Consider the following 27216-nt stretch of genomic DNA (forward strand, 5'->3'; position numbering starts at 1 on the left):
TCGGAGTGGTCGCCATGGCCGAAATCGGTCGGATGGATCAAAAAGCATTAGTTTTTACTTTGTTTCTATAAAAATAAACGCCTTGATTTAATTCACTCTTTTATTCCTGAATCCTTTTTTGCAATTGCACACCCTACAGTATAGACTAAAGCCTTATCCTCAGCCTTTAAAATTGAGTGCTAAAGGGGCAGTAGAGCACAAGCCTGACCTAATTCAATTCAATTTCTTTATTTAAAGATCACAATAAGGTTACTAAATACCATTAAAGAACTATGTTAGTAGGATATCCAATCCTAATTGTAGTAAATACTTACCCAGCCTGTGTGGTCAGAAACCGAAAGAAATGTAATGAAACAGATAATGGGAGAGTCGTACCTTTCCACCAGTCTTCAAGATGCTGTTGGAGCTCGCTCATATGCTACAGAGCAACGAAGAAGTCTTTTTGCGTAGGTGCAAAGATGCCATCAGTCAATCAATTCAAATCAAAAAAATATTTATTCAGTTTTGACCAGTATTAGACCAAAAATACTTGTAGTTTAAAAAAAACTAGCCCTAAAGCGGCACTTCACAGGTCTTCTTATCTTTTAGGCCCTACCACAGCGCTTCGAGACAAACATATTATGACAGACCAGTTCTAAGAAGAAACGCCGGAATAAACTCAGTCATCACTAATATCTAGTCATTATTAAAAAGTACCTATAACCAAATTCAAGTACATCAAAGTATGCGACTGAGCAATTTCAACACACTGAGCAAGCCCAATAGCGCCCTGAACTCGTTGTTATATTGGATCCGAAGGACGTCATGCGATTTCTGCGAGTACCTACGTAGTTAGTAGGTACCTACGAGTACGTTGTCTACAGATTAGAACCTGATTAATCTAAATCTATATCACTCAAGGGTGACTGACTGACTGACTGACATAGTGATCTATCAACGCACAGCCCAAACCACTGGACGAGCTAAAATTTGGCATGCAGGTAGATATTATGTATGACGTAGGCATCCGCTAAGAAAGGATTTTACGAAACTCCACCCCTAAAGGGGTAAAACGGGATCCACGCGTACGAAGTCGCGGGCGGCCACTAGTTTCACAGAAATTAGAAATCGCCGCTATCTTGTCTGATACGGATATTGAATCCATGCAGTCATCTGCTATGTACTGATGCAACTTGTGTGAGATCAGATAACTACTAGTAGGTAGGTACCTACTTTGTTTTACAAGACACATAGTTTCCTACAGACATACAGTACCAGCGTTGCCAGACGTCCCGATTTTGGCGGGACGTCCCGATTTTTTGATCAAAAAATGTCCCGCGCGGGACAGGCTCGGTCCCGCTTTTCAGAGAGAGACACTCACTTCACCAGACTATTGTTTGAAACGCCATATTATTCTAAAGAATAAAACTTTTTTATTTTTTTCTTTTTCTATTCTAAAGACGAATTTAACGATACAGTAAATCTGATTTTAAATATTATTTTTTTGGTAAAATACATTTTCTATGGCTACTTTTGCTATCTATTGTCACGTAAACGTAATTTTATGTCAAATAAAAAGAGAAATATTTGAAAACCTTTGATTATATACGTTTTTTTACTATGTCCCGCTTCTGACGGAAGAATCCCGCTATTTTCACTCAAAAAGTACCAAAGTCCCGACTTGGCGAAAAAAAACTGGCAACGCTGTACAGTACCCTGATTGTGTACTGTATGTCTGTAGGTACTATTCTTTCACCTCTATCCTATCGGATGTTTACAACTCGTCTTCAAAGTCCGCAATAAAACATCAAGGTCACCGGTGGACTGCACTTTGCAGTTCTCAGAATCACTGGATCTATCGGCGAAAATACCAATTACTGATAAGCATTAAGCACACAAAGCGAAGCTGATATTACTTGAACAACATTTTGTCATTTGAGATACTATTTGACCTGTCTCACCTAGCGAGATTAAAAAGACGTTTCAATGTGGATATAGTGTTTTTTTTTTACAATAGACTATAAGTCCAATGGATCGGACTTGCCGAGTCCCGAACGCGGGTTCGAATCTCGCCGCTACTGGACTATTGTGTGTTACCAATCATAACACAAGCATACATACACTCGTACATAATTTAATTTAAGTTATAATGGTCGGCCGTTTGGTGTAGTGGTTCAGAACGGACTACTATGCCGAGAGGTCCCGGGTTCGATTCCCGGCCGGGCAGAAATTGAAATGATGAATTTTAATTTCTGTGACGGGTCTGGGTGTAAATATGTATAATATCAATGTGTTTAATTAAAAAAAAACTATATAAGTAGTATATCCGTTAAGCTAGCACCCATAACACAAGCATTGAGTTGCTTACTTTGGGGCTAGCTGGCGCTGTGTGAAATTGTCCAAAGATTTATTTATTTATTTAATGGGACAAATTAGTAATTTTTTTTAGGTCAATCTCAAATACGATAAAATAATATATAAGGCACTGATTATTAATTAGACAACAATTGAAAAGATTAGATTCTCAGGGTGGTATCGCGCATTACTTTACCTCATCATCATCATCATCTCAGCCACAGGACGTCCACTGCTGAACATAGGCCTCCCCCAATGATTTCCACAATGGCCGGTTGGTGGCGGCCTGCATCCAGCGCTTTCCCGCTACCTTTATGAGGTCGTCAGTCCACCTTGTGAGTGGACTTTACCTAGTAGGTAACAATAACAAAACCCTCCTTTCTGACGCAATCGGATAAGTAAGTGGGAAGCTGCAATGTAATAAAATAATACCTACCTACTGTTTTAATCGTCTATTTTATATTGTGCTGACCATTTCCATTTAATTTTTAACCGACTTCAAAAAAGGAGGAGGTTTTATGTTCGGCTGTGTATGTTTTTGTAATAATGAGTGTATAATATTTTCAAAATAATGTATTGTGTGGGACTGTGGCATTGAACTAATTTACTACCTACTTTTTTATACTATACACGAAATTCGCAGTTCTTATCTACAACTACGAGTAGGTATGTTGAACTACTAATACCCCGAAAATATTAATTAGCATTCGTTTAAATAAGGCTTTGATTACTAAAGGACTACTCTAATGAATTCCTTGAATATTCTGAGGAATATCGGGACACACCTTCTAGGCTCGATATTGATAGTTGTCAAAGTTAGCAATGGAAGCTTTTTGGTTATTCGTGCTCAGGGTCCGAATCATTACAGAGATAAAGGTGCATCCAGTGGCTGCAAGAGATGGCTAGTAACGCCCGTATTCACAAACATTACTATGAGGTCTCACAGTGCGCGTGGACGCACAGGGTGACACGAACCAATCACAGAGACCAGAGTCCTATTCCACGCTGTGCGTTCGATTTGCTGCTTCACTTAAGCAAGCATTGTTTGTAAATACGGGCGTAAGCTTCTCATAAGTTAACTTGGCAAGTATATTTGTAAACAATGAAAAAGTATAATAAGGAAAAAATGCCTATGAACGATGCATTGTAGGGTAAGTAAAGAAAGATAATATTAGGCCCGTATTCACAAACGATGCTTAATTAAGTTAAGCAGTAAATCGAACGCACAGCGCTAGGTAATACCTCAAGGGTGGTCCCATTTGAATTTAATAATAGAAAAAACAACCCCCAAGGGTGGAAAATTGGGGATGAACTTTTTTATACGCAATATCTCCGCCGATTATAAATCAATTTGAACGATTATTTTTTTGTTGAATAGGTATTATCAAAAGGGTGGTTTCATGCGAATTTGAAGAAAATGTTTCACCCCCAAGGGTGGAAAATTGGAAATGAACTTTTTTATACGCAATATTTTCAATTTATAGTTTTTTTTTGTGTTCACGCATTTGAAGTCGGTTTTATTTTTTTTTAAAGTTAATTATAATGGAACTTTTTGTAGCCAGCTACGAAATCTGGCTACGAAGTGGTCCAAACTAAAGGGTTTCTAAAACTCTCGGGAGTTAGTTTTAAGCCCTGATCATTGACAATTCAGCTGGTCCCAGGCTGGTTCCAATTCCAACCAGCCAATCTGAAAATCATAAGGGAAACCTATGTCCACATACATAGTAGTGCACCTCTGGCTGAAATTGTGTTGATGATGATGAATGGCGCAGCATCCAAGGTTGAAGGTTTAGTCAATTGAGCGCAGAGAATTGTCTCTTTTATTAAGAACTCTACACACCAAGCAGTCCAGTCAATAAATAAGTAATAAAATTTAATATCCTTGGACAATTGGACATTTTACACTGCGCCTCTAGTCCCAAACTAAGCAAAGCTTGTACTATGGGTACTAGACAACGGATATAAACATACTTAAATACTTTTTTTTGTAAATACATACATATTATACATAGACCCGTCACAGAAATTAAAATCATTTCAATTACTGCCCGGCCGGGAATCAACCTCGGGACCTCTCGGCATAGTAGTCCGTTCTGAACCACTACACCAAACGGCCGACTTAGTTAATAAAGTTTTATAGAGAGAAATATGGCGAACACAATTTCTGACTTCGTGACTTTATTTAGACTGGTTAGGAGGAGGTGAACATAATATCAAAAGTCCCCGCCCGAAAAAAGCCCTTGAGCCGGCGGGGAGAGGGGGGTTTAAAAGTCCCATTTTTCGGTGCGAGCTAGACACATGACCAGTATGAACCATATAAAGCTAATTAAAGCTACAGGTGACTTATGTCCGTTTTCACCATCAATCCCTAATTTTTAAGATACCTACTTAACAGGAATTTTGTTTTCATAATGGTCACTTAAAAATTAAGGATTGATGGTGAAGTCATTGGTGGCATAAGACAAGTTTTTCTATATCTTGTATAGTTTTCGACACATCTGCTCTAGAAGGCCTGTAATATGGAAAAAAACATGTTTGTCTCACATGTTCCCATCATGAAGAAATCGACTAAATCAACACTGAGCAAGCATTCTAGACATGCGGGAGTATGTTAACCACTTCCAGATGACCTAGAAAGCTCACAACTACGTAAGCTGTGTAATACAAAGGAACAAATCAAAAACCAGTAAGTTTTAACATTTTACAAGTGACTGGACTAAAACTCGCCGACAATAATCGGTCAATAGTCGGCGACTCATGTCGGCGAGTCGATGGGTTTGGTGTGTAGACTAAATTACTCGTAGTCTGTCACATTTTCAAAATTATCCTACTTATTATCCCAAAACATCCGATTTTAACAGCTATGCCCATATGTTGACTAAGCGCGTATTCCTAAGAAGTCATCCCGTTTATTTCAGGAACTGTTTTTGCAGGATCCCGTTTAATAATATCCGTGTTATAATATTAACGTTCACATGAACATCCCGGTTGCATTTTCCCGGAAAAAACCGATCTGTTCGAATTTGTTTTAATTTCAAACACATACCGTGTGTTCACACGACTGTCCAGTTTTACGGAATCCTGGATTACTTACTGGATAGCACAAACAGGATCGTACGAACGAGCCCTAAGGTGTAGTTTGTTAAATAACTAGGTCAAGCAGAGTTAGGGCGTCTAGATTTAGAAGCTGGGCTACGTGAGATCTACAACTGGCTCACAATGCAAGCCATTATGGTCTTGTCGGAGCAGGATTTTGCATGCAAATGTTTTTGGTGGCATTTTCAGGTGCTTTTTCGACAAATATCTGTAAGTCACGTCACTACCTTGTTTAATAAACTACGCAATCTTGTATAAGTAACCATTCTTATTTAAGATACACCATACAAGAATGCATGGTAAATTCAGAGAACTGCTCCTGAATCAATAATGTAGGTACCTACTACTGCTATTTCTATTTATTTATCGGCAGACAGTGGCAAAGTTTGTTGCGGCGCTTCTTCTCAGCACTTGCTAAATGTTGGTATCGAAGCGCTGGTAGGGTAAAAAGATTATGAGACATGTTCGTTCGTTCGTTCGTTCGTTTCAGCCAAATGACGTCCACTGCTGGACAAAGGCCTCCCCCAAGGTTTTCCATAATGAACGGTCCTGCGCTGCCCGCATCCAGGCTTTTTCCGCGACCTTTACATGATACATTAGAGGCTTCTTAAGAGCAAAATATTTGTCGATTTGTAAGTAGGTACTATTTAAATATTCTATACAAAAAGAAATTTTGACTTTGAAATAGCAAGCCTATAATGCTTCTCCTAAGATATCATACTAATAATATACCTACTTTCTATACTAATATTATAAATGCGAAAGTAGGTAACTCCGTCGGTCTGTCTACCTTTCACGCCTAAACCACTGAACCGATTTTGATGAAATTTGGCATAGAGATAGGTTGAGTCCCGGGAAAGGACATAGAATAGTTTTTATCCCGGTTTTTGAAACAGGGACGAGCGCGATGAAGTTTTTCTGTGACAGAAAAAATTCCACGCGGGTAATGCCGCGGGCGGAAAGCTAGTAAACAATAATACTGCAAAGTTTCATCAAAATTGTATCTGTAGTTTTTGCGTGAAACAGTTACAAACATCCATTCTTGCTCACAAACTTTACGTTAATACTTATTATTTAGTAAAATAGGATAAAAAGAGTAGGTCGTACATTTAGATATCGGACTAAGATTTATATGTGATTGCAGCTTCCGAAATTGGTTGACTCAGCTACCACCACGCCATACGGGTTCGAATCCCGCAAAAGACAAAACTATGGGATGATAACAGTACCATTTGTATGTCTACCCGCTGTCTGATCACCATAGCTTGCCTATATGCTATAATATTGCGATTATAGGAAAAGTTTACTTTGCTAAGTACCTACGTATCTGACCCGTCGACCTGCGTTGGTAGATAGAGCCTCTTTGACCCATCCGTCGGATCGAATTAGATAAATTATTGGGGTATATAAGAGGAGGCAGCCCTTCCATTGTCCCAGTCTCTGGACGGCCAGCAACGAGTGACGTCCGATTGAGTAATTGCATCAACCAAGATGAACGTATTTGTTTTGATTGCGCTCCTCTGCGTCTTCCTTGGGGCCAGCCTCGGGAAAGGTATGTATATTTGATTTAATTTCCATTTAAACATCTGCAAATACAACAAAATATGCCAATATTGTCCTATTTTCACTGCGTTTGGTACGTTTGAAACACATTTTATTGTCTTTGTTGGATCCACGAAAAAGTATTTGGTTCTAATCTTATTAGAAGCTTTTTAAATTGACAAAGGCTGGAATCTTAGATTTATTTTGTGTTAGGAAGGCAAAGCGAGAATTTATTTTATTTTATTTTATTTTATTTTATTTTATTTTATTTTATTTTATTTTATTTTATTTTATTTTATTTTATTTTATTTTATTTTATTTTATTTTATTTTATTTTATTTTATTTTATTTTATTTTACAAAGCTGTGCTGCGGATTTTAAAATACTTTAAAAAAATATCTGGTTTCTTAGCGAAACGGTATTCTAAACCATAAGAAGTGTTCATTAATATAAAATATCCATGTCCTCGTAAGTAGGTCTAGTAGTAGTAGTAGTAGGTACGTAGTAAATAAGTGTGATTATTTTCAAATTATCAGTAGGATCAGTATTTATTTTTTTAAATGTTGTGTTGTTTTATATTTATTCTTTGTATTATTAATCTGCATAAAAGATGTTATTTTGATTCCGAATTTGATAAAATAGGTACATATTTCCGCTGTACGACCAGCATTATTAATTTGACTTTACGCCGTGACTGCCGTGAGTCAAGCACGGACTGATGTATTTATAGATATTGGTAATTGGGGCATCGCAATGCATTTTTGATAGTGTCATATCTCTGTGTTTTGTTTACAAAGAAAAGTGAGTGTGCAATGAATGAGTGTGGAATATTTAATATTTATCAATTTGGTTATTTCATTTAATATTGTTATCAGATTACCTACATAAAAATACATTATAGAATACAAATAAATTGCAGAATAAAATGAATCAGATTCAGAAGTAAAAACAATCTAGACTGAGCTTTTTCTTTAATTAAGGTACTTACATGGGTTAATTTCGTTTAGCAGTATGGCTGAGTTGCACCACCTAACTTTGACCGTAACTATAACGAATACCGGTGCTTTTTGTAAGGAATTTGACAGATTTTCTAACGTTTGTTAAGTAAAAGTAAGATGGTGCAACCCACCCTAAGTAGCTACGAATTTTTAGTTCCAAAACCCAGGCAAAGCTTAACATTAGAAGACTGAGCAACAGTTTATTTAGAAGAGTCCATGAAGTTATTTTTATATTTAGATTTACACGTGTTATGTACATAAGTAGGTAACTAAATATTTACTTGATTTTTTTGTCAAGTTGGTGGGCGGGGCTTGCCACTTGACACGTTTTGTTTGACAAGCAGTTTCATAGTAAACAAAAGCTTGACGTTTGGACTTACATTAAAATTTAGATAGACTAGGCGCAGACTACCGATTTTTAGTTGGCCGATATTTGGACCCGATTTTAATTTGTACTTATTAAGAATCGGCCAAATCAAATCGGTGTAATGTGCGCACTTCCATACATGCCCATTGCCCATACTGATCAACTGCCCGACTAAACTATCGGCCGACGAAAAATCGATGGTCTGCGCCTAGGTTAACGATGCAATTTGATCCCTTAAAATTAAGTTAAAGTTACCTACTTAACTACTTAATACGTGTAAACCAGCCATCAGTTACTTTGCTTAGTAAACTTGATTGTATAAGAAACTTAAGTGGTCAGTCTTATTTACACTATTTCTAAAAGAAATCTCACGGGAAACGTGTGAAAGAGTAAAGGTAAAATATAAAAATGCATGTACCTACTTAATATGGAAATCTCTGTATGAATTATTAAATAAAATAAAAAAATCTCTTTTACGATAACGAAACTACGAAACTGATAATAAATCGTCAGTTATTCGACATTTTGACATATTTCCCATACTGAAACCGTCAGTGCCAGTTATACCAGGAGTTATTTTCGGATAAAAGTTTGGTCGAATCGCGCCTAAACTGATTAAGGGTGGATTCGACCAAACAAGAGTAAATATTAATCTCAGAATAAACTTGTCATTTTGACATAATTATTTCCCATACTGAAACTGTCAATGTGTCAGTTATACCAGGAGTTACTTATTCTCGGATAAAAGTTTGGTCGAATCGGGCCTAAGACGAAAAGTGTGGAGATGTGTAGAGAACCAGGAAAAAACAGGATAATGTTATCCCGATTTTTAAAAGGGGTATAAAAATACGAAGCACGGTAAAGATACGCGTATACAGGGTGTTAGGTAAATGGGTATATGAGCCGACACTAGCCCATGTTAACATGGGCATATATTATAAATGGTATGGTGAAGTAAGAAAGGACAATGTTCGTTCTCCATACATTGTTCGCCGTTAGATCAACAGTGCCGAAATAATACTTTCTAGGTTCTAAATGACACAAATCTTTATGTAAGAACAATTATTCCTGGCGGACCAATTCTATAAACTTATTGATAGCAATATTGTTATCATAACCTCTTACTTACTAGTATTGTATTATATTATTTTATGCACATCGATTTGGGAGATGTTCTGTATTGTAGTTGTCGCAGCCAAATTGTATTATAATATTGGACGGGTTTTGGAAATAGCTCGGCGTTCCACTTTTATGATTTACTTACTTACATTTTGCACGTAAATAAATAACATGAATCCTATGTTTACTTTCCACTCTTGACATTTAACACGTGACTTACCAAACTAACTATCTCCATGGTTACCGTCTTAGTCTATGCATGACTAGGGATTGAACAACTTTTAATTGAATATTATTAACAATTCTCGATAATTATTATCGATTGAAAAATATTCGGTATTTGAATCGAAAGATATATTCAATTTTATCAATATCAAAATATTCAATTTTAATAATAAAATAAATATTATTTACTACCACCTATGAAATGTTCTAAAAATTGCCTGGAGCGCTCCCCCAATCCTGGGTTTTCCCTTTCCAAGCTGAGAGGATATCATTTTGGTTCTATCGATACATTATAAAGGTACTTAATATTTGAAATGTATTACCAATTATTGTTATAAGCATTTTGAGCGAATAAAACTTTCAATTCTATTAGAACTTTAGACATTTCTCTCACTTTAAGCGGCATTGGATTTTTCATCGAATTTTGAAACTGTAACAGATATATTAAAGATGATCCCATATTGTTGTCATTGTCTATATCAGTGTTATGATCACAATTCTTTTTATTTTATTCATGACCTTCGACCAGTTGGACACATTAGATAGCTTCTTGTAGTATCGTGCAATATATTTTTAACTTTTAATTAAAATCTAGTCATACTGTAGCAATTTGGACGATTTATTTTATTTACAAGATCGGTATCTTATTGTCTATGATGACCGCAGTCAACATCACTATTACATGGATTCCTAACAATGAAGTACGGCATTGCCTTGTGCCGATTTTACATAGATTTTATCGACACAAATTATGGAACTTCATAGGATATGGAGCAGGCCACGCCCTAAAATGTCCGGATGTCGTCATAGTATTATGGAATACATATAAAATACTTTTATTATTTCATTTTTTAATCCTCAAGTGTCCGTTACAATCTAATTAATATTTAAGTATTCAAAAAGTAAGAGATTAATTTTGATACTTTACTGCTGTGCCCAGGAATCTGAGGCGGTTTCTGACAATGTCCTTTGATATCAGCATTTTAATTTTTTTAATTTTCATGCAAAATAGTTTTTATAAGATCCGATTTGTATGAAAATTAAAATAATTAAAATGAAGATATCACTTTTGTGACTTCACCATACCTACCATTTATATGCCCATGTTAACATGGGCTAGTGTCGGCTCATATACCCATTTACCTAACACCCTGTATGTTATAGCGGGGAGACCGTGTTGCCATACTTTATTATAATACATAAAAGCCCTTAGTCTCCGTTCCCATTATACTGAGAGATAAAAAAACTCGTCTAGACAAACATTAGGTATGTACGACGACTGTACATCAATAGCATCTTATCTCGTTGTAATACAGGCTATTTTCAGATAAAAATGTAGGTATAGTCTGATGTCTGTACCTACAGTTCCAGACGACCTTCAAGAGAACCTAGACAATCTTGCACTTAAATCATTTAAAGACATTAATTTCATCAACAACGTTTTTATCTAAATTAATAGCCAATTACAGCTTAAAATAGAATAATGCGACACATATAAAGCTGATTACCAAGTTGTCTTTCCGAAGGCTTGGCCGATAAGGAATACCTACCATTGATAGTGTAAGTACTTACTTAGTAGGTACTCGTCTTTAAGACGAAAGTCTAGATAAGCTCAACAACACTCGTCCCATGCACACTTTACCCCCCACTGCTTGATAATATAGGTCAGTTCTAGGAGGAAAAATTATGTCTTTATCAAATCACTTAAGGATCTGAGACGTGGTCGCTTGCTCCTCCTACGGGGAGGCTTCCGGCGACTGGGACCGCAATTAACTAGGACCGCGGTCCCAGTCGCCGGATAAATAAAAAAATAAATTTTCTTCCGGCGACTGGGACCACTTATAGATAACTTTAAAGAAAATATTATTCAATCCAAAATCGGTACAGTACTAAAATCCATGAGTGGTCCCAGTCGCCGGAAGAAAATTATTTAATTTTTACGCATCCGGCGACTGGGACCGCGGTCCCAGTTAATTGCGGTCCCAGTTGACGGAATCCTCGCTTGCTGACGGGCCTCGTAAGAAGGCTCAATGTCACCCAAACGGCGATGGAGGAGGATGGCGATGCTATGCTCGGAATTTCTCTTCGTGATCGAATCGGAAATGAGGAGATCCGCAGGAGAACCAAAGTGACTGACATAGCCCGCATAATCACTAAAATCAAGTGGCGGGGCGAGGCACATAGCTCGTAGAGCTGTTGGCCGCTGAGACAGAAAAGTTCTCGAGTGGCGACCACGAGCCGGAAGACGTAGTGTGGGCAGGCTACTAGGTGGACCGACGATCTAGTGAAGATCGCGAGAGGTGCCTGGATGCGGGCGGCCCAGAACGGTCCTTGTGGAAATCCTTGGGGAGGGCCTTTGTCCAGCAGTGGACGTCATTCGGAACCAACGAACCAAATCACTCTGATCAAGAAAAGTTGTACAAATACGAGTAGATAGGACGAGTTAATGTTCTGCAGAGAAAAGAATCTTTCAGATTCTTTACAAAACTAGCCTATACCCATCATCATCGTCATTTCAGCTATAAGATCATGTTCAGGTATACCCAACTTAATTAATTAAAATTAGAGTCGCGTAAGTTACTGATATAATTTGCAAACAAACACTGATACAAAGTAAACAGATCTAAATTTCCTTGTTTATTTATAAATTAACGTCTCGAGCCCTGACCTGGCCGAAGATAACCTGGCAGCCATGTAAATAAGATACAAATATATCGCTTACACGTGGGGTCGCAGCCACGAAGTAGAGCAAGAGGTAATCAATTACAAGATATCGAATTCATATTATACCTATAGGTAGGCACGAGAGGGTGTTTTGGAACTTCAAACGCCAGCGAGACTTCAAATATGCATCATATTAATTACTCGTAATTGTTCACATCATAATAATGTCAATGTCACCCCTTCCGTGGTTCCCAAACTTATTTAGTCTACTGCCCACTTTGAGAATAAATTATTTTTAGCGCCCCCCATATTTGTAGTCAAGAGTCGAGCTCAGTCGGTGTCTAAGAGTCCTTCTAGTAGATGACGCCTCCCAAGCCTCTACACAACGTCCCGATTTTTTTTCTGGGTCTCTTACCGCCCCTCTATAATCCTGCAGCGCCCACAAGGGGGCGTTATCGCCCACTTTGGGAAAGACTGCTCTAGACCTAGTCCGAGATTTGCTTGCCTGCAACGCGGAAGATTTCCACTTCAGCTCTGGTTCCTGGAACATCTTTTTCTTCTGTTTCTTGCTTATAAAGCTGAAGAGTTTGTTTGTTTGCTTCAACGTGCTAATCTCAGGAACTACTGGTCCGATTTGAAATATTAGCCTTTGTGTTGGATAGCCCATTTGTCGAGGAAGGTTTTGGGCTATATAACATCACCCTAAAACCAATAGGGGAGCAGTAAAGAAAAATGTTGCAAATGTGGGAAATATTATTTTCACGCACTTTTGGGGAAAAAAAAAAGTTACCATCATGGGCTAATCGCATATCTTGGGAAAAAGTCAACTACCTCTGTTTGCTGACGTGATCATCCCATATGATACCCCTACTATCCAACTATGTGCGTTACATCGAACTTGACGAGTACTTTGTTCTTAAGTGGTAACCAGGGTCTGATGACGGAGCTAGAAGTTGGCATAGGAACTCAGTAACGAAACGAATGCAATACCATCGAGTTTGGGCTCGTTTGAATCGTATTGAGGAGTACCGCGTTGCACGGTTTAAGTAAAATAAACCCGTTTAGTAACGTCTTATTCAAACCTTGAATGACTTCTGTTGTTTTTATAACAAAAACCATCATCAGATGGTGGTCATCATAAATGATTTTAATGCGTTTATGATATTCAAACATGGTAGAGGTACCTTAGGTACCTAAGGTGTGCTTTAGCAACAGTACCTAGGTATTTTTTTCATAAATATTTTCCTCCATTCCCTGTGGAATTAGACAGGGTCTCCTGCAGTGACTTCATGGTTTGGGTAATGATGCTTATGATTGGTTTCTATATTGCAGAAACCACAAGAAGCCCTCAGCCTGATGTCAACAACATTGAATACGTGAGTATTATTTTTAATTCACTAATGTATTAAAATTCCCAAGCAATTTGAAGAAGTAAACCTGTCTTGTTGTCATCATTTTCTGTTATTATTTTACTCCTGCAGGCTGATCATGGATTCTACAGGAGTTCTTTCATTGGAAACGACGAGTACTTCGACAAGCATTGGAACAGTCTTTGCGGCTATTTCCCGCTCATAGTCACCAAGGACAGTGGACTCGATCCCGTAAGTCTATTATTTCATTTTGTTGCCATATTGTTCATTAATTCAGGATCAGGACAGGATCACTTTTAACATATCAACTAAATTCTTAATTCTCAGTCATCGTATAGTTTCAACCAAAGGACGCCCATTGCTGGACAAAAAGGGCCTCGATTTCCTCGACCGGTCTTGCGCTGCCCGCATTTAGGTGTTTCCCGTGACCTTCAGTCAATTAATAAGCCAATTCAAACAAAAAACAGCTCCCACGAAAGCCTCCTTATAGGTTTGTGATATGGTGCGTCCAGACAGGGCGCACGGGCTCGCGCGGCACGCTGGTTATCCTGCTCACCCTGCTCTTGAGTGAGCAGGATGTTGAGTTTTCCGCGTGAGCCCGTACGCCCAGTCTGGACACACCAATATACTGCCCAAGGCAGAGCAAACGGCCAAGAATGACCTACCTAAATAACAAATTCACAGATTTTCGGTGTAATTTGTTCTACGTAATTATCTTCCAGCCCTTCCACCTTAAATTCAACTTCACTTTCTTCGGCCGGAGCTATTCGCAAGTCCACGTGTCGCCGCACGGCTTCCTCAGCATCGGCAAGGATCGACTGGCTAACCCCGCCGCCACGCAGTATGCAGCACCCCTTATGGCCCCCTTCGAGGGTCCAAGGAGATACTACATTTGCAACGGAGGTGAATACAACACACTAGACTTATGGTGCGTCCAGACTCTGCGAACGGGCTCGCGCGGCAAACTCGACATCCAGCTCACTCAAGAGCAAGGTGAGCAGGATGACCAGCGTGCCGCGCGATCCCGTTCGCCCAGTCTGGACGCACCGTTACTACAATCATGGTGACCAACCATATCAATCATCAATTGTAATTTTTTTCATCGTTTCCCTTAAATTAAGTAGATCATAGCAGTTGCTGCATAGATTTAGCAAGCTTTTTAAGCTTCCTGCCAAGATGAGGATTGCCAACAAAAGATTTTTACAATCAAAATCATAAAGATATTAGCTACAGAATCTTTTTTGCTGTTCATCGCTTGCATTTTTTTACTATTCTTTCAGAAAAGAAGTTCACCGCCGTGTGGCTGGACATGGCTACCCCGGATGATCCGAACACCCAGTTTTTATTTGCAATCACTCTCTACGACAACGATGACATTGCTTTTTCTTACAAAGAGGTTCCCAAGCCAATTAAATCTATTGCAACATCACCAGTCAAAGTTGGACTCAGCGACGCGTTTACCGCCTACTTCGAGAATCCCAAGTGTAAGTAGATTAAACAATTTTGATGCTTGTCCAATAAGTTTTGTGATTTTTAAGTCAAATAATCCTCAAGAACCTTCTAAATAGTTGTTAGGACATCTTCAGCAAACAAGATGTGATAAGGTACCTTACCTATAGTAGATATCTCCATTTTTCAACTTTTTTTATCTACAACGAGGAAGCTCTTAGATTGCCAGACATCTCACCAGATGATCAGGTCTATAATAGAAGCAAGCTTCACACGGAATCCGTATTCCTTAAGCACAGAGGAACTGGCAACGTCAATTATCGTTTTTTGACAAAAATATTTTTTTACAGCCGACGATTCTTCAGACACAACGTACAACAGCATTTCCTTCATTAACTACGACATCAAGAACAAGACTGTCATCAAACTGGAACGGCTTCCAACTTGCAGTGATCACTCCAACTGCCGAAGCTGCGTCAGTGCTGACTCTAACTTGAACGTAAGTACTTAGTAAAAACATACCTCCACAAAATTACAGCTCTCTAGTGCCAACAGTTTCTAAGCAAAACCTCGGACAGACAGATAGACAGACATATCGAAACTAAAAGGTAGCCCTTTTTACATGACTGTCTCCTTAATCCTTTGGACCCTACCAGCGATTCGAGACAAATACCGGGGGGGAGGGGTATACCCTCCGTATTATGTGTAACTCACTAAAACCTAGGGTATTCCCTATGCCACTTACGGGACTATTCCCACCTCTCGTTCCCACCACTGCAACTCCTGTGTAGCCAGGATCTACAGCTTGACCGCCACAAAAACCCAACCAATGAAGGTCAAGTTTGTCCCGGGGGAAAGTTAAACTGTCATTGGACCCGCAACGAAATTAATCAGAAGAACATAGGAGGAGTTCGAAATTAAGGTTCGACTTCCCTCCATTGCAAAGCGGATGACAGGTGACAAACAAAGGTTTAAAACACCTTTAAGAAAAAGATTATGCACCACGGACAATAAATTAAATTAAGGGGGCCTATCTTATGAGCAATTAGCAACTACCTGCCAATAATATTTTATGTTCCCTATGCCACTTAGTGGTCGGCGCCTTAAGTATTAGTTAGTGCCAGGACAACGCCCGCCCCCTCAACGGATGGGGGCCGACGGGATTAACCGGGATTAGCCGGGACTGTCCGACGGTAGTGACATATGCAATGCAGGAGAAGCATCCCTCACCCCTCCTACCACCACCAGGGAGGAGGAAGAAGCGAGTGGTTCAATAACCTTCTAACTCCCAAGTTTTTTTTACCTTAGAATATACTCGTACTTATAGGTACATACGTCCAACCATGTGTAGTCTAGTAACTGCTCTTTTAGTAGCTCGCCCAGGATGATAATATTTTAGTATTTTCTGCTTAAATATTTAATTTTACTAGTCAATGCAATGCACAACGAATAAATCTCATCGAGTAACCATGAGTAAACTTCTCAAATTATTATTTTATAATTTTCGTTGCAGTTCCGAAACCTACAAATATTTTAGTGGTGCATTCTCCTTTTTTCAGTGCGTGTGGTGTGCATTATTGCAGAGGTGTGGGGCGTTTGACTCAAATCTCAACCCATGGTATAAATGGGGTAAGTAAAACTTTTTTGGAGATACTTTTTTAGAAATGTGAAAACTAGGTATAATTATTATATAGGTAAGGATGTCAGTTTTATTCTTTTCATATTTTTAGTTGCTGCTAGATGGCACCCTTAACAAAACTCACGTACTATTCAATACTAGATGGCGTTTCAAAATATTTATCACTCAAAGAGTTTTAAGATGTATCGCTAGATGGCACTTACTAAACAATGTAGCTTTACCACTAAACAATAGATGGCGCTATTTGCATACACCCACCACCACCAGTTTCAATCATAGCCACTAGATTTTGCTCTGTCATTAGTAAGTACTTAGTTATACTACTCACTACAAGGTGGCAGTACAAAACTTCCAAATGCTAGTTCTAGCACTTCTAGCTATTTACCTAGATGGCGTGGTAGTCTTAATTCTTGAATTACTCATTACTAGAGGGCGCACAAGCTCATGTACTGCTAAAGAATAGTAATTTATAAAAAAATCGAAGATTGATATAGGTGACCCAAAAAGTAGTGTCAAGTTAAAGCCCAGAGGTAGAGCAACTGTAGGGCTACCCGAATCACCCCTATGTATGTTCTGCAATTTTTAATAGTTTTCGAGTTATGATTGTTTTTCTGTGCTTAGGCACTTTTTTGGTCACTGAAGCGCGAATAGTCAAGTTACATGCCTGATTTTTTTTATAATAACTAGGTAACACGATTGTAGACTAAAAACTTTAAAAATTCTGTAGGTAACCCGAAAACTATCAACAGTCGCGGTGATTCCCTAGTGATGCTCTACCTCTGGGCACAGAATTGATACTCCTTTTTAGGACAGCCTGTATAAAAGTAATATTTTGTCTGTAACGATTTGTATATTTATTTCTAGTGTGTCAACGTTACACCATCCAGAAACCATCGCAGTGCCACACAGAGCATTTTTTGCTATCCAAGGTGGACAACTCCATCGACTGGGCCAAATAACAAATCCTCTCTTATCAGTTCACCCGTAACTTACCTCCGTATTTTTAGACGATCCCTTAGCAAAGAATTAGTGCACGTCAAATTGTTCCATTATTTTATTTTAGTCGGTAAATCAATTAGATCACTATTGGGAAGTTCAAACAGGAAATAAATTAAATTAAAAATAGTTTTCATTGCACCATTTGTTCAGCTTCTTTTTACTTTAATTTTGTTGTTGTCATCAGTTGCTACAGCTATATACCAAATACCTACTAAGAATAATGGGGGTGCACTAGCATGTAAGCCGCCGTCTCTCTCGATGTGAGAAGAAGTAAGGAAGCGAATGTCTATTATTAAACTACCGGACATTGACTTTTTTAATTCGAAATACTCACTATTTAGAGTGAAAGTCGTCTTACAAGCCAGTGTTTTATAGCGTTATTTAATTATAAGTTTCTTTTATTGTAACAGCAAAAAAAATACTAACATAATTGTTTTGGTATATTTTGAAATGTGATTCTAAAACTGCCCATTTTTTTGTAATATTAATTTTGCTTTCGTTCTAATAAAATTATTATAATTGCTGTTACAACTACTTGTCGATAGAGGGCGCTACTTCACCTGTTTTATATCTGTGTTTTATGTTTAAAATTTGTGTACTCTGTGTATTCCTTAATATTTGTCAAATGGGCTAAATTAAACTCATTAGGTCATTCTATTAATGATTTATTAAAACAATTAGGTACCTGAATGTAATACTAATGCTAATCTTAATTTTAAAATTTCATTTTGTTATTATTATGAATATTAATTGTATGTATCATTTCTTGATTATGATTTTCGAATAAATGAGTCTAAATTCTGTCTGTTCTATTATTTTAAGTTTAACTACTTAGGCTGAGCTGCACCACCTAACTTTAACGGTAACTATAACGATAACCGGTGCTTTTTGTATGGAGTTTGACAGATTTTTGACGTTTGTCAAAGTTAAAGTAAGATGGTGCAACAACTCAGCCACATAGGTAGTAAGGTTAGTGCTGCTGGTAGTAAAATTACATCAATATTTATTTAGTGAAAGAATATTGGTCATATTCGGCGAAAGTATGTATACTAAATTGATACCTGGGTCTACTAGTACTTAATTTCATAGTATGACAACAATCCTGTAACACGCGGGAATACGGAGATAGAGGTCATTGAATATGCAAAGTTTTCATAGTAGGGCAATAAAAATAGTACATATCAATCAAATTACTTGTATCGATTATATTGATAGTATTGTATCATATCTTATTATCGATACTATCGATTAAGTAAGTAGGTAATGCATGTAGGTATACCGAATAAATCATAATCGATTATTAGATTGCAATAATGGATATTATTGCTGAAAATAAGGAATCAAACTAACAATAAAAAGATAGTAATGATTGGTAATCAATAAAATAAATTAATCGAATTGTTAATCGATAAATCGTTAGTCACTATCGATTGATAATCGATCCGTGATCGATTATACGGCATCACTACAGCATAAACTAAGGCCCAGAACAGACGGTGAAACGCGACCAGTTTGAAACTTTCAAACTGGTCGCGTCATATTGTGTGGTCTCAACGGACGCTATGGCAGAAACTTAGATGCAACCTAAGGATGCAACTCAAAATTCTTTAGTTGTCACATCCTACTAATACTATAAATGCGAAAGTTTGGATGTCTGGATGTTTGTTACTGTTTCACGCAAAAACTACTGAACGGATTTTGATGAAACTTTACAGTATTATTGTTTATAAACCAAAATAACATAAATAGGCTATAATTTACGACAATCTGTGACAAACTAAATTTCACGCGGGTGAAACCGCGGGCAAAAGCTAGTATCGTCACAAATTATAGCCTATAATATGTTATTCTGTATAATATAAATAAATTATGGACTACTTTTGTCTGAAAATAAATGATTTTTATTTATTTATAAACAATAATTCGAAGAGGAGAGCGTATTTTTACCTTAAAGGCTGGCAACGCACCTGTAACGCCCCTGGGTCTGCGGGTGTCTATGGGCGACGGTAATCACTTACCATCAGGTGATCCGTCTGCTCATTTGCCTCCTGTCACATAAAAATAATAATAATAATACTGCAGTTTCATAAAATCCGTCCAAAGTTTTTGCGTGAAAGATTAACAAACATCCAGACATCCCGACATCCAAAGTATGAAGGTAGGAAGTAGGATAGTAGGGTTTGTAATATTTATTTTATTTAAATAAAATAAAATATTAATATTATTTCATTTATTTGTATTTATAAAATGCATCTTAACTTAAAAAATGTGTAATAGACAATTTATTGATTGAAATAATATTTCATTATTTAAATATTTGTGAAATATTTGAAAATACACTCGGCGTCAAAGAAATCGCACCTCCCGCGACAATAATTTGAAGATTTTCTTCTGACACAATTATGGTGCTCCACCAATATTCGTGTTATTTTAAAAAGCCCAATAAATAAACTTAAAGAAAAACACATGCATTTTTTTATAAACAATTAACAGGTACCATAAATTTGGCTTGAAAAACCGGCCAAGTGCGAGTCGGATTCGCGCACCGAGGGTTCCGTACAAACCTGTAGGTATATAACTTTGATTTTGTTACAACTTAAAGGTAGTACTATAGAATAGACCTGTGTATTTGAGGGGTAGTAACTTTTTTTTTTAAACTACTTACTAGATCTCGTTCAAACCAATTTTTAGACTACATTTTACCACTTTGGAAGCGTCTCTCGCTCAAACTATTCAGTTTAGAAAAAAATGATATTAGGAACCTTTTGAAGACCTATCCACGTGAAAAAGTCGAAATGATGAAATCAGTTCTATGTATGGAGAACCCCCAAAATTTATTGCTTTACTTTTTTATATTTTTGTGTAAAAATCTTAATTCAGTTCACAGAATACATCTACATACATACCAAGTATCAACAGTATAGTTTTTATAGTTTCGGAAAAGTGGCTGTGACATACGGACGGACAGACAGACCGACATGGCAAATCTATAAGGGTTCTGTTTTTTGCCATTTGGCTACGGAACCCTAAAAATCCAATGTTGGGGATCACATCTGGGACCAATTCGACCAATTTTTGGGGTTATAAAACCAAATAATGATCTCACATGTCCTCTTTAACAGATGGATAGCGATTAAGCCCAATTTAACAGTTTTATAACCATAAAAGTTGGCTCAAACGTAACTACCTGTCGCTTTAAGAAGAGACTGGAACCTTCTAAAGACACATTTTTGGGGTAGAAACCTTTCCTTCAATGAAATGAGTTTAGAACTGGACTTTCAAATGATACCAATATTGGTGGAAAGTGGGGATACATACGTTCGAAAGTGCTTATTGCGGGAGGTGCGATTAATTTGACGCCAAGTGTATATAGGTATATAACTACTCTACTTCATTTGTGGATTTATTTGATTAAATTGTCAGTATACAGCTGACAGCACATTAAACTACACTTTTTATTGGAAATAACATATGTTACAAATACAAAGATGCTAATTTAGCTTGATGTACTTGCTCTGTACTTAGCAGTGATTTTACATCAACAAGGAATGGTTAAACGATTTACTACTTATTCTAAGAACTGGTCTAGATGTGAGCCACAGATATTTCTATGTAAGACGAAGCAGCGACATCGCTCCTTCGTCGCTCCGTGTCCGTAACGCATCGTGTGCTTTGGATCTGACGCATTTTTACTCGCACGATATTATTATTGTGATACGACGAGTAGAGGTTCATACATTCTATTCACATATAGTCCCGCGTTTTGCCTATAAAATTACAAGATGTTTTGCATCTGGACCAGCTCTAATACATTATAGAGAATTGCACACGCTTCGAGTACCTAATTAATAGCTCTCGAAAACAGTCAACAGCACGTTAGACTATAAGTTTTATTGCAACATCGTATCTTAGCTCATAAACTTAATATTCCTTTGGAATAGAGCAACAACCACGAGCTGTAAACAAAACCAGCGAAGAGACTTAAATGCATTGATCGCCATCGCTGCACGCCGGCTGATCGCGTTGGTTTGACTTAACCTTTAGGTTTAACATAGCATACAGGGTGTTAGGTAAATGGGTATAATATGAGCCGACACTAGCCCATGTTAACATGGGCATATAAATGGTATGGTGAAGTCAGAAAATTGATATTTTCATTTTAATTATTTTAATTTTCATACAAATCGGACTTTATAAAATTTATTTTGTATGAAAATTTAAAAAAAAAGGATGATATTGAATTTCTGAAATGACCATACCATTTATATGCCCATGTTAACATGGGCTAGTGTCGGCTCATATACCCATTTACCTAACACCCTGTAGACTTCATTTCATGGTGTTGACGTTCATTGACCTGAGGGTTTAATGTGAGTTTACATCAATTGTAGTCACTAGCGAGCGCGTTAAAAAATATAATATATGAAGATTTTAGTTCTTGAATGTTTCCGCTAGGGGCGCTTCCACTTTTTCCCTTTACTTCACTTTTTTACGCAGTCTACATCGAATGCGTTTACGTAAACTCACACTACGCCACTTAAGAGTAGGCGCACACCGTTGATTTTTCATCGGCCGATAGTTTAGTCGGGCAGTTGATCAGTATGGGCATGTATAGGAGTGCGCACAACTATTGGCCAACTAAAAATCAACGGTGTGCGCCTACTCTAAGGTAGCCTTTCGAACTAAGCGTCACAGACGCAGCGTCTTTAGCTTTGGTCTTAAAGGTAGCCTTACGAAGCGAGTAAGTGACGCGGCGTTGGTGGCACAAGACCAAAGCTAAAGACTGCGTCTGTGACGCTTAGTTCTATAGGCTACCTTTAACCGCATCCTGTGTGACGAATGCTTGATCATTACTTCTCCTCCTCCTTGAATCGGGCCTTCAGCTGTTTGGTGTAACTATCGAGCCGGTAAGCGGTCACCTCGAACTGCGACACTTGAGCGTCGATCTGGTCAATCTGCATGAGGAGCGGCTTGATCTGCTGTTGATCTGAAAATTAAAATTGGGTAATAAAATAATGGATAGTGGATATAAAATCGATTTTATGAATTACTAGCGGCCGACCGCGATTTCGTACGCGTGGATCCCGTTTTACTCTCTTAAGGGTTGAATTTTACAAAATCCCGTCTTAATGAGCACCTACGTTCTAAAAGGAACCCCCATGCAAAATTTGAGACTCCTAGCACTTGTAGTTTCTGAGATTTCGTGATGAGTGAGTGAGTCAGTCAATCAGTGACCTTTCGCTTTTATAGATAGAAATAGATTTCACTTAGCATCACTGTCCACTTATTTAAAAATTAAGCTTAAGTTTGCTTAAGTTTTTTTTATTTGTTCAACTTTTAACCAAAAGACGGCCACTGCTGGCTTTAAGGCCACAATCCTGAATCCGATCCTCCACATGGCTCTATCGAGTGAGAGGCCTTTATGTATTATGGTCTGTGTTCGCTTATGAACATTTATGCACCACTTTCTCATGGGCAAACCTTTATTATCTTTTGGTTTAAAAAAACTTTTTGGGCTGATACGAAGACGAAGATATGCAAAGAATTAACTTTTATAATAAAACTTCAACTCACACATCTCGTTGTACTCCGTGAGAGTTTTGTTCAGGTTGACTGCCAAGTTCCTGAGGTCAGTGTACTTGGTGATGGTCAGCCTGTTGATGTCCTCCAACAAGTTGTAGTGTTCCTGACAATAATTATTAATTAATTATTATTTAATAAATTGCTCAGGCATCATACAAATTATCAAATTTAAAAGAGAACTAAAGTATTTTTCCACTATAAGCATAAAACATTTTTTGGGAAACCATATAGCAGACAATTCATTACTTTGGTAAAAGTTACGATGCGTCTAACCTCAGCTTTAAGGAGATTACAAAGAGTACTTATTGATATTCGCGAATCCAATGCTGAAATACATAATTATATTTAGATCATGAACCCTGTGAACTGATTTACAAGTATTTTTCGCTTCAACTGATATTCTACAGTCATGGCTAAACATTTAATTCCGTACCTGTCCAGCAGACATTTCTCCTTGCAAGTAGTCATTGGTGCGCTTGAACAGCTGCGTTGCAAGCCGACTGATGATGGGGTCGTGTGGGTCCAAGACTTCAAAGCTCGAACAACTTGGCGACATTTGTATCTCTGGAAAAACACATAATAACATTTTCAAAAAATGCTAAATTACTTCTAAATGAACTTAACTTTTAAAAAATTACATATAAACATTTCTTTTATTATTATTTACCAAGTCAATATATTAACATTGTATTTTATACCATAGTAAGTGATCAGATATGGCATTACGAATTAGAAGAAAATGAATACTGATTTTGTATGCCTTTATGAACAAAATTAAAGACAAATAATTAAGCTCTCCATCAATATCATCCAGTAGCACTGGTACATACTATTAGAATTTTTATCCCTGTGACACAACCAATTGTGCCATTCAAAATTTAATTTTTAATCAAATATATTCAGCTAGCTTATGCCCGTGGCTTCACCCGCATAAAATTTCATTTGTCACAGATTGTCATAAATTATAGCATATATTTGTCACCATAATATTGTGAATTCCGTCAGATTATAATCTAACGTAGTTAAATTACAATCTAACCTAACCTAACACTGTTAGTTTACAATCTCACGAGTTACCTATATTATAAACTGACGAAGTTCACAATTTCGCGTTCACATATTCATTTTTAAAGACCTATATGTATAAACATATTATTTTTGAGTATGTTTAAGGTATGTATTGAGTCTACAAGTTTTGTTTACGTGTAAGTTTGTCATTAACACCATTACCAGCACTTTGTAAGTAGGTACCTAAATACCTAAATAAAAGTAAATACCTAGGAGCAAACTATTCAAGCAAAGGATTCTTCAACCATACGATGGGTTTTATCTACCTTTGGTCCTCACCTCCCTCGTCCATTTTTCCACTTCGTCTTCAGACATTTTCTGTCAATAGCTTGAGGGTTTGTGACTGCGTAAGCTGTTTACTGTATGGAAAATATTCGGCCAAAACTTTGTTTCTAATGTCTGCACGCACACTCAATCAACAAAAGCTGAAGAAGAGAAATTCAGAAATTGATTTTTTTTTTTTTTTCATTTTGACAACATCATCTGTCAGTGTCACTACTACACTGAACTGTCCTTTATTTGACACTGACAGGAGGCCACCGTCAATAGCGGATCGCTAGTTCCGATTTTTGCCACGGTGGAAACCATGTATAGTTCCAAAATACTGGACTGTCCTGTCGATGACATTGACAGTGGGGCGCCACCGTCAATACCGGATCGCTGGTTCAGATTTTTGCCATGTTGGAAACCATATAGTTGAACGATGGTAGCGCCCCCCTGTCATTGAGTTTGGTGGGACAGTTCAGCGTGGGTCATCTATAGTTAAATGAAGATAGTGGCGCCCTTCTGTCAATGTCGTCGGTGGGATATTTCAGTGTAGTTCATCTATACTAACCACAGACATGAAGCTAAAGATAAAAATGGAGGCCAGACTTGGAACAAAAACTTGAGTCAAATACCTACTTATCTCTATGTCGCTCTCTGTGGGCCGACCTCTCTTTTTAGTGTGGACTGTATATAGTATTGCTATCTCCTGATTTAAATCTCCTAGTAAATTCTTCGAAATTGCCAATTCACTAACCAAATCAGAAGTTAAACCATGATGGGCCGGATTGGGCCGATGTTGCCACATGGTACCGATTCCCCAGGAATTGGGATTGTAATTCCCTGATTCGCCAACACATTAAACCTAAACGGCCGACAATTTTGTGATTTTTAATTCAACTAGGTAATCGTATTTCAAATATTTAATTATTTATTTAACTTCTGATTTGGTTAGTGAATTGGCAATTTCGAAGAATTTACTAGGAGATTTAAATCAGGAGATAGCAATACTATATACAGTCCACACTAAAAAGAGAGGTCGGCCCACAGAGAGCGACATAGAGATAAGTAGGTATTTGACTCAAGTTTTTGTTCCAAGTTTGCCCTCCATTTTTATCTTTAGCTTCATGGGTATTCGGAGTGTGGCCTCCATTTTTATCTATAGCTTCATGACCACAGATTACAGTGTCATTAACTAGTGATGCTCCACGACACGACAGACATGAAACTTTTATCTAGAGATAATTTTTATCGATATTTTCGATGAACATTGCAAACTTAAGCCGGTTCTCCAACGCGTGTTTTACAAAATTTTATTATATAGTTCCAAAATACTGAACTGTCCTATGGATGACATTGACAGCGGGGCGCCACCGTCAATACCGGATCGCTGGTTCAGATTTTTGCCATGTTTGAAACCATATAATAATAATAATAATAACAACCAGTTCCGAGAATCTTTAAGAAGAAAATATAAATAATAATAATAACACCGAAGAAATTTTCTTTCTTCGAGGTTTAATAAAACTTAACAATAAATAATAATAATATGACGATGGTAGAGCCCCCCTGTCATTGAGTTTGGTGGGACAGTTCAGCGTGGGTCATCTATAGTCTTTTTAACCGAGATTCCTGTGAGAGTCAAATTTTGACAAATTTTTCGGTGTCATAATACTGTAGATGGAAAATTTTACTCGAAGAAAATATTCCTTTATTTTTTAATTTTAATAGAACTTCATTCAAAGGTTCATTCAAAGGTGGTCCTCCTACCCTACTCGTAGTAGTACCAAAAACTCCCATTAAAATCTTTATGAAACACTTTTAACATAAAAATGATGTTTTTTTTTAATTTTTCATAAAAAAACTAGACCGGTTTTGTTTTGTTTTGTAAATTTAAAAAGAAGCATAATTTCTTACTTTATTTTTTATGTTTCAAGTGTTTCTGAGAGATTTAAATAGGAGCTTTTGGTAAACTTTTTGATGTCAACTTTGCTAAATAAATGAATCCATCCGGACTCAGAAAACTAAAATAGCTATAATTTTTAATAGTAGGGATAAAATTAATGTTTTATTCCAGTGGATTTGTCAAAAACATTGATCATATTACTGCGCCCTAACGTGTCGGACACTGGTGACCGGAGATACTGTATAGTATATAATATATTTTAGTATGTTATTTAATAGTATTCGATTCTATTCGATAGCTTTGTATGAATGTACACGCAGCTTTAATTAAATATTATTGCATTGTGTTGCCATTATCCGTTAACCCTTTAGCTCGCCGCGAACACAAACACTACACTTGAACAGCGGCGAATATAGTTCCAAAATACTGGACTGTCCTGTCGATGACATTGACAGTGGGGCGCCACCGTCAATACCGGATCGCTGGTTCAGATTTTTGCCATGTTGGAAACCATATAGTTGAACGATGGTAGCGCCCCCCTGTCATTGAGTTTGGCGGGACAGTTCAGCGTGGGTCATCATCTATAGATGTGG

General features: G+C 37.4%; 2 protein-coding genes across 4 annotated transcripts; one reads left to right on the top strand and one right to left on the bottom strand.

Moving 5' to 3' along the window:
• Nucleotides 1-6868: 6868 nt before the first annotated feature.
• LOC114359712 (plexin domain-containing protein 1-like) lies at nt 6869-18810 on the top strand. Its single transcript, XM_028314196.1, has 8 exons — nt 6869-6982; nt 13678-13721; nt 13827-13946; nt 14438-14618; nt 14996-15199; nt 15515-15663; nt 16724-16793; nt 17668-18810. The coding sequence occupies exons 1-8, from the start codon at nt 6922-6924 to the stop codon at nt 17760-17762; spliced, it is 924 nt and encodes a 307-aa protein (XP_028169997.1). The 5' UTR covers nt 6869-6921; the 3' UTR covers nt 17763-18810.
• A 3710-nt stretch (nt 18811-22520) lies between these two features.
• Nucleotides 22521-24912, bottom strand: Blos2 (biogenesis of lysosome-related organelles complex 1 subunit 2). 3 transcript variants are annotated; one of them, XM_028314194.1, is made up of 4 exons: nt 24733-24912; nt 23819-23949; nt 23377-23488; nt 22521-22789 (listed from the first exon to the last, which is right to left on the bottom strand). In XM_028314194.1, exons 1-4 carry the CDS (start codon nt 24743-24745, stop codon nt 22653-22655), a joined length of 393 nt encoding a protein of 130 aa, XP_028169995.1. In that variant the 5' UTR covers nt 24746-24912; the 3' UTR covers nt 22521-22652. The 3 variants fall into 3 exon arrangements, with proteins under 3 accessions (XP_028169995.1, XP_028169994.1, XP_028169996.1); XM_028314193.1 differs by having other exon boundaries at nt 24720-24909; XM_028314195.1 differs by having other exon boundaries at nt 24814-24902.
• Nucleotides 24913-27216: the final 2304 nt, after the last annotated feature.

This window comes from Ostrinia furnacalis, unplaced genomic scaffold (genome assembly GCF_004193835.3).
Source record: "Ostrinia furnacalis isolate ACB-3 unplaced genomic scaffold, ASM419383v2 OfSCF4624, whole genome shotgun sequence".
Taxonomy (NCBI): Eukaryota; Metazoa; Arthropoda; class Insecta; order Lepidoptera; family Crambidae; genus Ostrinia; species Ostrinia furnacalis.

Bases quoted from the DNA above. Each gene is read 5' to 3' on its own strand.
- LOC114359712 (XM_028314196.1), top strand. From the start codon at position 6,922: ATGAACGTATTTGTTTTGATTGCGCTCCTCTGCGTCTTCCTTGGGGCC. The intron at 6,983-13,677 runs GTATGTATATTT...TCTATATTGCAG, and splicing joins TGGGGCCAGCCTCGGGAAAG to AAACCACAAGAAGCCCTCAG. The intron at 15,664-16,723 runs GTAAGTACTTAG...TCCTTTTTTCAG, and splicing joins GTGCTGACTCTAACTTGAAC to TGCGTGTGGTGTGCATTATT.
- Blos2 (XM_028314193.1), bottom strand. From the start codon at position 24,768: ATGTCTGAAGACGAAGTGGAAAAATGGACGAGGGAGGTGAGGACCAAA. The intron at 23,950-24,719 runs GTAGATAAAACC...GTGTTTTTCCAG, and splicing joins GAGGGAGGTGAGGACCAAAG to AGATACAAATGTCGCCAAGT. The intron at 22,790-23,376 runs GTGAGTTGAAGT...TTTAATTTTCAG, and splicing joins CACGGAGTACAACGAGATGT to ATCAACAGCAGATCAAGCCG.